The sequence below is a fragment of the Erpetoichthys calabaricus genome, chromosome 5, assembly GCF_900747795.2.
Source record: "Erpetoichthys calabaricus chromosome 5, fErpCal1.3, whole genome shotgun sequence".
NCBI classification, from domain to species: Eukaryota; Metazoa; Chordata; class Cladistia; order Polypteriformes; family Polypteridae; genus Erpetoichthys; species Erpetoichthys calabaricus.
The window spans coordinates 110,732,453-110,744,614 of NC_041398.2; the positions used below are offsets into that span (position 1 = coordinate 110,732,453).

A 12,162-nucleotide genomic window follows, 5' to 3' on the forward strand; every position below is an offset into this window, starting at 1 on the left:
GCAGGAAAAAGGATTGAGATTTATGCTGACGCAACAATTGAATTGCCTTGGCAATGTGTAAAAATAATGAACAATGCAAATAAAATGTTAGGTTATATTATATAAACTGGATATATGTTGAGGACCGTAATTTTGAAACACATTTGGAGTACTACATGCAGTGCTGGTCCACATGATTCATAAAAGACATGGCAGAAATATAACGTGTGCAGTCGAAACCAGCTAAATAAATGAGCCCTGTACTCACAAGTGAAGGAAACTGAACCTTCTAAGTTCTAATGAGTAGAACACTTGGGGAGCCTACAGCTGGACCTTCATTGACAACTTTTAAAAATTGTTTAGATGAGATGTTGGTAAATGTCAGGTAATAGCTAAGAGAGTGTACTTGATGGATTCTGAGAGCTTTAGTCCTTTGGCATGCTTCTAATCAGTGGCATTTGGATATCATGGGAGGTCAAAATACACTGAAAGTTTATTTTTACAGATTTTCATTGGGGTCCTGCGGTGGGTTGGCACCCTGCCTAGGATTGGTTCCTGCCTTGTGCCCTGTGTTGGCTGGGATTGGCTCCAGCAGACCCCCGTGACCCTGTGTTCGGATTCAGCGGGTTGGAAAATGGGTGGATGGATGGATGGGTACTAAACCACCACCCTCTCCGGCAGCCATGCCCCTGTTTCTTAAGGTCTTATATCCTGTCCAGGGTTGATGCGTGTCTTATGCAAATTGTGGCTGATTGAAATTCCATCTCCCATGATCCTGAAATGAGAACAGCAGCTTCAGAAAATTAATTAATGGATGTTTTCATTTTTTTCTAATGCCTAACCCTTTTTAAAGTCACAATTAGTCTTCATGTTTTCTTTAGGTGATTCTAGTACGTAATCATGCAACTTTTTTTTTATATATTTTATAAATATTTTTAATTTGGTGTCTAGTTACGCTTAACTTTTTAATACTTGTTTTGGGTAAAAAGGAAAACACAAAATAGTTAATAGGCAGTTTATTCATACACAGTTAGTGGTGACTTCACCGAGGTCCAGTTTATTTGTGGAATAAAAAATAATATTCAAAATTGATTTTCAGTGTAACTACCCTTAGTGTGGCACCTCAACATATAACTGGTAACCTCGCATTTCGCATTTTAGCCAGTATTCTTTGAGTTGCTACTATTTGACAATGCTTGTGGCTCAGCACAATTTGCAGGTCATGTTTCTATAAGTTAAATAAGAACAATGCAGATCTCAGGATAAGAATCAGACAAAAGCCTGTCATAAAATATCTTACTAAACAAGCTTTCACTTTTGTAATGTGGAATAAAGTAAATACGTTAAAAATATGCTCTCTGCCTGGTCACCTAGGAGTTCCAATTAATTATTTATTAAATATCTGTTTAGGGTTATATTTAAGTGGCTATCTTGAAACAGTAAGATTTGCAGATAAACTAATAATCCACACTATTTTTCATTAAAATCCATTTTGTGTTTTTAAGTTTTCGTCTTCTATTATAATTTTCTCATTAAAACTCAAGTTACTTCCAGCTCTTATTAAATATGCAGCATATTGACTGTTTTATCATTATCTTTTTCTTCGACTACAGGGAACACGGGAAACGCTGAGTCGCCATTGCGGTACTTTGGGAGATGCCTTGCGAAAGGACAATGACTTTGCACTAATCATAGATGGCAAGACATTAAAATATGCGCTGACTTTTGGGATCCGGCAGTATTTTCTTGACCTCGCTTTGTCTTGCAAAGCTGTAATTTGTTGCAGGTAAGTCATCATTTTGAAGACTATGTTAGATACAGCATGTTATGTTATCTTCTTTAGTTTACCTTTTATATTTTTGTAGTGTTTCACTGTTAAGTATTATTGCTATGGGTTTAAGTCTGTATAAATGTGTTTTGTAGTCTACATGATCCCCTTTCCTCTGACATTAGTCACAGATGTTCTTCTCAAACTCAAATAAAAATATCAATATTGAAATCCCCTCACAAACACCATACTTTTGTTGTTGAAAAACATATATTATTACCTTTCATAAGGACTAAAATTATATTTCATACATTATTTTTATTTGTAAAGCAGAAATTAATTATAATTTTAACTGAAAAAGGAATAAATTACTGTGTTTTTGTATGTGTTAACAGTGCTCTGCCTAATGTAAAACATGCTGTACAGTAAAACATGCAGTAAAACAGCAGATCAAGTTTTGAAATTATTTTATTTAAAAATTCGGATTCAGTAATATTGCACATGTCAATCTAGTTTTTCTCAGTTATAGTAAGCAGTTTGTATACAACTGTTTTGCCTTGCACTGATTTCCACAAAGGAGCACATTACTTCACCTTTTTAAATCTACACTGAAAAGTTTAATAATCCTCTTACCAAGTGTCTCTTATTCTGAATGCATTTGTTGATGTCCAGCAGGATTTAAAGATATACCTATCTTAACTACTGAAAAGCTGCACTTATCATACTGTATATAGTGACATAATTATAGCTTGACGCTTAGTGTTGTCTTTGAGTTTGTATATTGTGTGTGTTGGGGTAGAGGGTTCTTAGAGTTTCCCCTCACCTCCTGAGGATGTATAGTTTAACTTTGACTGGAGATCTGATTTGGTCAGGTATATGTGAGTTTATTGTGGTGTATACTATAGTAATCCCTCGCTATATCGCGCTTTGCCTTTCGCGGCTTCACTCTATCGCAGATTTTATATGTAAGCATATTTAAATATATATCGCGGATTTTTTGCTGGTTCGCGGATTTCTGCGGACAATGGGTCTTTTAATTTCTGGTACATGCTTCCTCAGTTGGTTTGCCCAGTTGATTTCATACAAGGGACGCTATTGGCAGATGGCTGAGAAGCTACCCAACTTACTTCTCTCTCTCTCTCTCTTGCGCTGACTTTCTCTGATCCTGACGTAGGGGGTGTGAGCAGGGGGGCTGTTCGCACACCTAGACGATACGGACGCTCGTCTAAAAATGCTGAAAGATTATCTTCACGTTGCTACCTTCTGTGCAGCTGCTTCGTGAAGCGACATGCTGCACGGTGCTTCGCATACTTAAAAGCTCGAAGAGCACGTATTGATTTTTGACTGCTTGTTTTTCTCTGTCTCTCATCTCTCTCTCTCTCTCTTTCTCTGCTCCTGACGGAGGGGGTGTGAGCTGCCGCCTTCAACAGCTTTGTGCCGCGGTGCTTCGCATACTTAAAAGCCAAACAGCCCTATTGATTTGTTTGCTTTCCTCTCTCTCTCTGACGCACACTCCTTTGAAGAGGAAGATATGTTTGCATTCTTTTAATTGTGAGACGGAACTGTCATCTCTGTCTTGTCATGGAGCACAGTTTAAACTTTTGAAAAAGAGACAAATGTTTGTTTGCAGTGTTTGAATAAAGCTCCTGTCTCTCTACAACCTCCCGTGTTTCTGCGCAAATCTGTGACCCAAGCATGACAATATAAAAATAACCATATAAACATATGGTTTCTACTTCGCGGATTTTCTTATTTCGCGGGTGCCTCTGGAACGCAACCCCTGCGATGGAGGAGGGATTACTGTATTGCTCCATCCAAGTTCTACTTCAAATGTTTGTCTTTGTAGAGGCTTTGGCGGAGGCTGAGTGTAGGAGAAATCTCAGCTGATGTCACAAAGAAGAACTCCGCTTGCAGTGTTCAGAAGATCTGCTTGACCAAGGCTGGAAGTCCTCCTTTAGCTCAGTCTGATGAGAAACTGCTTTTGAGGTTCATTGTAATCCAGACAGTTAGGTTTTGCTGCTGTACACAGGTAGACACCACAATTCAAATCCTAGAAATGAGATTGCTTATGGCGTGTGTAAGTTCACAATAAAACAGTCTTATATACACAGTACAATTCAATTTTCATTTGCACGTCTCTCACAGGTTAGTGAACCAGTGCTTAAATTGTGCTGGGGCTAACTGAAATTCACTTCCATCTCCCTTGATTTCCTGTGCGCAGGAACCTCCAAATTTAAATTAAATATATATATATTTAATTTTTTGGATTGGTTCCAGTGTGCACATATCGACATTGGTAGATGAAGACATCTGCAACTGTCTAAGGAGTAAAGGCATTGGTGAACCATCTTGACACACTCTAGGTAGTCAATAATTGCCACTCCAAGAAATGTAAAGCTGCTGATCCTCTCCACAGCATTCCCTCTACTGTAGATGGGTGTTCTGTCTGAACCCTGCTTCATGAAGTATGTAATTAGGTGCTTGGTTTGGCTAAACTTTACAGAATGTTTATCTGGCATCACAATGTCAAAAGGCAAATCTCTTCTCTTCAAATTTACTGTCTTGAAGATCAGTATCAAAACAATTTATTTCTTCTACTTTCTTTGAGTTTGAAAGAGGGTGAGTACAGGAGAATATGGAAGACTACTTGTTAGATCCTTTATCAGTTTTGGTGATCAGGCCAATGGTTATGTCTTTAGCACCTTTAATTATGGAGCTGAAGCCATGTCTGACCACCCTGCTTTGGGTAAACAAGAAGTAGAGCGTCGGCTCATATGGTGCTGTAGATTCACACCATGAGCCATCTCAGTTCACAGATTTACATGATATGCCAGTTCACTGATATAGGTACCTCTTAGTGATCAGTCAGAATCCTGTGATGTTTAAGTTACAAGTACCCTCAGAAGCAGACTCTCTTATCAGGATCAGCTAAAGAGAACTCTATTAACTGTTTACGTGGGGATGTCAGCTGTGCTCTTTGTCTCACTCAGCCCCCACCATACTATGTGGCACCACCTCCACAGATCAGCAGACCACTGTGTGGTGAGGATCAGTGTTGAGATGCTGCCAATTTGCACATGCTAGGATGTACAGTTATGCAGTTCAAAATCTACTTGCAGAAGATGACACTAAGTCTCATGTCTAGAAGCTTGGTGATCAGCTTCTGGCATAGCAACTTCTATGCTAAGGTGGTGTGAAGTGCAAGGGATAAGGTATCATCTCTTAATCAGGTGTAATGATAAGCAAACTGGAGGTGGTCCAGAGTATCTGGAATATTTTGTTTAATGTGTAAAAGTGCCAGCCTGTTCTTGTCTTAAAATGTGAGTGAGAGCCACTGGACTCCTAATACAGGTCTAATTTCATTAGAACAACCTCTATTTTAACAAAATCTTCTTTTTAACAAATATATATATATATATTTTCCCATTAAACTAATGTTAAAAAAACCTCAATACAGCAAAGTCCATTTTATCTGGAAAATTAATTAAAGCAAAGTCATTTTTCTTAAGAGATGGCAGCAAAACATATATATTTTTCCAGGCCTTAGCCCAAATCATCGTGATTCAGGAACTCCTTTGAATAGCTAATTGGATTGTGTCTACAGCCGATACTCTTGTGCAGCAAAGCAAAGCTCAAGAAGGGTTACTGCAGACAAGAGACATTGTGGGTATATCCGGGTGGTGAGTTAACTGTCAATCAAATTCAACTTCAGCTGTACTTTTGGATCTCTGAAGGTCTGCCATAGCCAGCACATCCATCAGATTGAGGATTAATTTTTGGCTTGCCCCTCAGCAAAATGCCGACTGCTAAACCTCCCTCGTGTTTATGCTACTTGACCAGTTTTCAAAGTGTTTCATAAATTTACTGAGATTTTACCCAATGAACATCCGCACACCATAATCTTTAAAAGACAAACTGTTGCATTTAAATGCATCTTTAAAGTTTGTGCTTGCAAATTTTTTGCATCCAACGATTCTTATTTTCAAATGTGACCTTCGTTTATAAGGTGACTTACAAAAGAACAGCTGCAGTCAGAGAGAGCTGGTCAGTCCATTAGGTGACCCAGGCAGTAGCCCAGGATGCCATCACCAGAGGGGCTCTGTTTATGGAAGTTGTAACTAAAGCAACACACACTCTGGACCGGTGCACCCTCATCCCTGTCTGTGGTATTGACACGGAGGGGCACTGTTTTGCTAACTCGAGGGGCATGTGCTCCGGACAACAAGCGGGAAAATCCATATGGGTTTTGGCACTGACGGTAGCAATTTACTTTACAGAAAATGTTGGAACTTCTTGCCAATGATGCTAACAACAAGAGAATAGATGTTGCTATCGAGTTCAGCATTTCACAGACAGCTTTGTCAACTGTACGTGTTTAAAGACCACACTATATTCCAATTCTATTATGGTGAAATTTCAATTACAACAAATTGGTTTTTTAGTACCAAGCACTTTGTTCTAATGGAATTTGACCTGTATCTACCTGAGCTTGTGTTCATACCCCATTTGTTTTTATATCTGTTTGTTGTATAACAAGAATTTGCTGTTTACATTTTGCATTGTAGAAAGTAATGTCAATATCAATGGGCAGCTTCAATTGCGTGAATGTTGTCCATTAAGGTACAACAGTTTTAGTCTAGTGATCTGCTTCTTATTTCCTGTCTTAAACACCAATATCAAAAAATGCTGTTACTCCCACCTCCTCTAAGTTTCAAAGAAGAAAATATAGCAGATGTCTGTTGGCAGGATGTAGACCTTATTGACATTAAAAAAAAGTCTTTTTGGAAAATTGTTGCCTGTAACCCTTAAAATGAACATGGTTAGTGTAGTGGCTTCACAGGATTCATGGGATAGTGATGGACAATGTGGTGTTTGCAAGTTTTCCCCATGTTTCTATGATTTTTGTTCTTGGTACCCTGATTTTCCCCCAAATTTTAATTAATTGGCATGTCTAAATTAGCCCCATTTTGATGAGTGTGTGTGAGGCCTGTGAGGGACTGGTAACCTTTCCAGAAATGATTTCTGTCTTGCACCCAATGCTTCTAAGATAGACTGCAGCAGCCAAAATCTTCAACTGGATTAAGCAAGTTTAAAAGTAGATGGATGGTTCATAAACTGTTTGGAATCCTACAAGTCAGTTAGACTTTTACATTGTTTAAAAAAATTATATTTTTTTTGTGGAAAAACATCAAAATATTAAAATTCTACGTAATAAAACATGAAAAAAGTAAGAGGTGGCGACAGAGGCCTGTATAAATGTTATAAGCCCATATGTCAAAACAGACAACTGTTCCTTTAAGTGTATTTAAACTAAGTTTATTTCCAGTAGGGGTTATTTACAGCACTTTATAACCATTGAGAGAATTAAACCTGCCATCTCCATAACAAAATAAACTCTTCAGTAAACACGTTTTATTTTAACTAGCTTTAAAAGGTATAATAGTTGTAACATCATTACCGGTATCTTGCATTTTTTGAGTTACTTTTCATATAGCAATTGTTTTATTTTCACATTTTTACATTATATCTTATTTTTCTTGGTAACAAATCTTGAAAGGCGGGGTGCGGGGGCTCAAAAACCTGTACGCCTGTATTATCACTCATGCTTTTACATTGTATACTGCACCTTGAAGGGCCAAAAAACAGTAGCTGTCCACTAACTAAACTGGGCAGAATGATGGGATGGGATGGGACCCTCTCATTTGGAAGTGTTCTTGTTCTCTTAATATTCCAGTTACACTTGAGCCAGTTAAGAGCATGTCCTGTTTCTTTAAGGGCAAAGTGCAATAAATGTTTATCATTCATAAAATAATGTGTTGTCATAATATCTGTTATTTCTAAAATTAGCCTCTGTATGTTTTGCCAGACATACTGTATTTGCCTGTCAAATATTTTCTTTATGTAAGTCAAATAATGATTACTGATTTGTTTGATTGTGAACAGACTCAGAACAAACTTAACTTAAAAATTACATTTGATTTTTATATACCGTCCATGAAGTATGTTTCCTTTTGTTTTAGCCAGCATGATTAAGTCTAGTCTGTATAAGCTTTTCTTCACAATTATTAAAGAGAAGTTATTAAACAAAAGGGCTATTTTTCTACTACATTTTTGTATGCACGTACACTGCTAACATGGCCAGCTCATTTAAATTAGCTGCTCTTTAAACTTCATCGTACATTTGAAGTTACTTTACCTGGATTTAATTACAGTCAGCTGCTGGCTCCTGTTGCATTTGGGTGAAAGAAACATTTGATTTGAAAGTGAAGGTGTAAGTGTAGCCTATTCACTCATGCAGCCTCACTTGAATTAATTATTTTTTTTATATTTGCATATGTAAACAAAAAATTGAGTGCCAGAAAATAGCATTTCAAAGTAAGAATTTTAGAGGCCCAGGCTTTTTCATGAATTTGTTCAGAGTGAACAGTTTAACTCTGAATGCTTTGGGTGGGATGAGTGGGATGAAAACAGTATTCTGGGTTACTTCATAAATCTTTGTGATATGCAATGCTTTTTATTAAAGGACAGAACATCAATAAAAAGGTTATCTGGCAGATGGCTGTTGGAAAGATTAGAATCTTAAATGTACTTTTAAATATTTGAAATATTTGCTTCTATATTTTATATCCTGACCTGAGATGATGGTATGTTAATGTTTGATGTTCAACCTTATGTATTTTTTTAATCCCTTGCATCACTTGAGTAGCATTTCTTTTATGTAATTCTGTCCTTGTAGAGGTTTTCTAGCTTTATTTATTTTATTTTTTTTGCTGGAGTTTTTCCAATGGAATATGGAGTTTTTGCTTGTGTTACATACAGAACTGTTTTGGTTTTATTTTTAGGGTGTCTCCTCTTCAGAAATCTGAAGTAGTTGAGATGGTAAAGAAGCAAGTTAAAGTGATAACTTTGGCCATTGGAGATGGAGCCAATGATGTGGGGATGATCCAGACTGCTCATGTTGGCGTTGGCATTAGTGGAAATGAGGGTCTACAGGCTGCAAACTCATCTGATTACTCTATAGCTCAGGTAACTTTTTATCCAGTTCTTCTGTTTTATTCAAAAAGGCTACTATTTCAAATTTCCAGCTCTTCAAGTCAATCCCTGTAGCATATGCTGGATTTTGATACTTAGAGCTATATTTTCAGTTTACCTACCGCAAGCTGGTCTGAGGAGTAAAGGGACCAAACAAACAGCAATCTTAAAATTGCTCTCGTAATAGTTAAAAAAAAAAAAAGTGCAAGTAGATTTTGTCTTCAAAAGGGAATTTGGAACCAACTCCTGAAGCTAGGTCTGGGAGTGATGTTTACCAGAAATAGATTTATTGGAGCCGCCATGTGGACTCACAACCCCCAAAGTGAGGAAGGGAGGGTGGGATGAATTGCCAGTCAGGTTAGAGATAACAGTGTGAGAGATCCAGGCATTCTAGACCTTGCCAAGAGACAGCATTTAATATCTGAAAATATACATTTGCATTTCTTAGCTTTGTCTCATTACAGTAGACTTCCTCAGACATTACCGTAATTAGGTTATGCTGAATGAACTATGTTTTGACTCAAATTAAAACTTGCTAATTTTTTCTATAAAAAATAACATTTCTAATTGTTTACATTATAATTGTATTATTGTTTGAGTCAGTAGAAATCAAGATAAGCTCACCAGGTTTGCAGGATGTCTTGTTGCTGACTGAGTTTCTCTCTATTTTTGTCCGACTATTAATTGCTTTCATTTATAATTCTTTAGAGACAATTTGCAAGTCAAGTGTGCTTTGCTGTGAGGTTAAAAGAATTTAGAAGAATTCCAGGGATAACCTATAATAGTAATTCTTTTTACTTTGAAGAACCCTACATCACTAATTCTCCCCTCCTGCTTAATGCTCTTTTATAATTTATAACTGCAAGGGTTCTGTGAAATACATACTGACAGAGTGGGTTACGAGGTTAGTGCAGTTCTTCTAATCAGCAAGATAAAGAAACTTCCATGATTGTGTCCACTCTTGTCTCCAACAGAGTACACAGCCAGTAAGGACCTTGATTTTAAGTTAACTGTTATTAAATACAATATGTATTTCATTTCAGTCATCTGTTTACATTTGTTGAATCACCCTGATCTAACCCCATGCTTTCCTTTCTTTGTAGTTTAAGTATCTGAAGAACTTGCTGTTGGTTCATGGTGCATGGAACTACAACAGAGTGGCAAAATGCATTCTTTATTGCTTTTATAAGAATATCGTCTTGTATATTATTGAGGTAAGCTGTAAACAGAAAAAGAGAACTGATGCAACATTTCCTTTGGTTTTACACCATGTGCAAATAATAATATCGATATTTTAATGTGGTGAGAAGATGCACAATTATGTGTTACTTTTATGTTATGTGGCGTACGGCCCAGGGTCCATGACTGGCCGGGACGCCCCTTCCTTATATGCTCAGGGGGAGCAGTCATGGACGGTGCAATAACTCCCCCTGGACGCTAGATGGCCACCCCCCTGTGTTGGAGCGATGCCTCGGTTTCCCACAGGGCTCCATGGGAATTGGAGTTGGGTACAGCCCTGTTGGGTCCCGCAGGCACTGTCAGGGGGTGCTGCAGCTGGACTCCTGAGCCCTTATGGGCAGTGTATTCGCCACACCCGGAAGTGCAGCCGAAACTCGGCGATCAGCCCCCTGGATCACTTCCGGGTGCCCAATAAAAGGAGCCAGCAGCTCCTGCTGCAGCACCCCCTGGAATCCAACAGGGCAGCACAACACTCCAACCCCCATGAAGCCATGGTGGAGTCCGAGGCACCGCTGCAACCCAGGGAGGCTGCCATCTAGTGTCCAGGGGGAGGTATTGGGTTTCCCATGCCTGCTCCCCCAGGAACATATGCGGCAGGGGCATCCAGGTCGGGTATGGGCCCCGGCCTCCTGCCACAGTTGTAATGAGTAGTAATGAACTCATATTTTGCATAAACCTTTCAATTTATTCTTTCGCTAAACTCTCACATCATTTGTCAGGAGCATGAACAGGTTCCCCCAGATATTTATTTTCTTACATACAAGTACTGGTGAAAAGTTTTAGAACACCTCTGATTTTCCAGTTTTTCATGAAATTTAATCAGTTGAAAACTTCTGTTCTAAAACTTTTGACTGGTGGTGTATTATGCTCTTAAGTCTCATTACCTGTGGTTTGGTTCCCTTTATACATGTTCTGCACTTCTGTGTTTTTATGAAAAAACTGTTGCAGCTTATCTTCTATTACAGTATGTCAGCCATTTGTGTCAATGAATTGTTATTCATTAATCAGCCAACTAATTCAAGACCTTCAGATATTACAGGCACTACCTACCTACCTATTTACTTACCTACTTATTTAGGATTATAGAGGACCTTCATTCATCGCTGAACCCAAATGATGACCAGAAGGGTTGATGTAACAAAAAAGGGGTTTTACTAACAAAGCAGGTGGACTATCAAAGCAAACACCAACAAACATGTGAGAGTTGAAAATATCAAAACCTAAACCTCCTGGCCTTCCTATTTAGCCCTTTCTTAATTCACCCTACCTTTCCTGCCTTCTGTGTTCAACTCTGACCTCTTTGGCTATCAGGACATTGGCAGTGTTTCTCAGAATATTTCAAACAAAAAGACCTGTCTTCCATGTGCATAGACACAATTTGTTAATCTGTTTTTTGAGCTTATGCCAGGAAGAATATTTTAAGATATACGCTTGGTGACAATAATGAATGATGAGTTTAAACCTTTTGAAAAGTTTTATGGACTGGTATGGTTGAACATGGTTGTGTGATGGACAAGTGCCATGTTTCTGGTTAGTTCCTGCCTTGTGCCCAGCACTGCCAGGATAGGCTGTGGCTACAGTAACCATGAAATGGCATTTACCTTGTTTTTTTTTTAATTTGCCTACTGTATTATATCATAATAGTAAACCGTGCATGCACTTTCTTAATCTGATTTTCCAATATAAAAGTCACAATGAGCAGAAGCTAATCTCATTATTAATTGGGCACCAAAACTCTGAATGGGGTAGGAGTCCATCATAGGGTATGGTCTAATACATGCTCACACTAAGCTACTGTACAGCCATAAAAATCAACTTGAGTTTTGCAGAATCAAATACGAATTCCTCCTTCTTTATGTGTCCACTGTGCTTTAAAGCGTTTAAAAATGCTTTTGGGCAGCTGTGTTTTAAAAAGGTCTTGTGTAGGACAAAAGTGTTTGTTCATTTTTAACGTGTAACTCCAACTTTCTACACCTTCTTTTGCCACATTACAAGCTAAAATATTGAAATTTTTAATTAAGAAGTTAACATTTGTTTTACTTTAAGTAATTGCGCATAAGTCTAGTTTCTTATATAGACATGCAGATTCATTGTAAATGGAAAACAATTATAATCGGTAGATTAATGTCCTTCAAGTTAATAAG

At 38.0% G+C, this 12,162-nt stretch overlaps 2 protein-coding genes across 2 annotated transcripts in view; one reads left to right on the forward strand and one right to left on the reverse strand.

Annotated features, from left to right (window-relative positions):
* slc30a9 (solute carrier family 30 member 9) overlaps nt 1–12,162 on the reverse strand; it is a 990,624-nt gene that overhangs the window by 609,190 nt on the left and 369,272 nt on the right. The window lies entirely within an intron of this gene.
* Nucleotides 1–12,162, forward strand: part of atp8a1 (ATPase phospholipid transporting 8A1) — a 338,290-nt gene that overhangs the window by 250,549 nt on the left and 75,579 nt on the right. Inside the window, 3 exon segments of the mRNA XM_051928331.1 lie at nt 1,593–1,765; nt 8,590–8,773; nt 9,883–9,993. Of these exon segments, the coding sequence (XP_051784291.1) occupies nt 1,593–1,765; nt 8,590–8,773; nt 9,883–9,993 (468 nt within the window).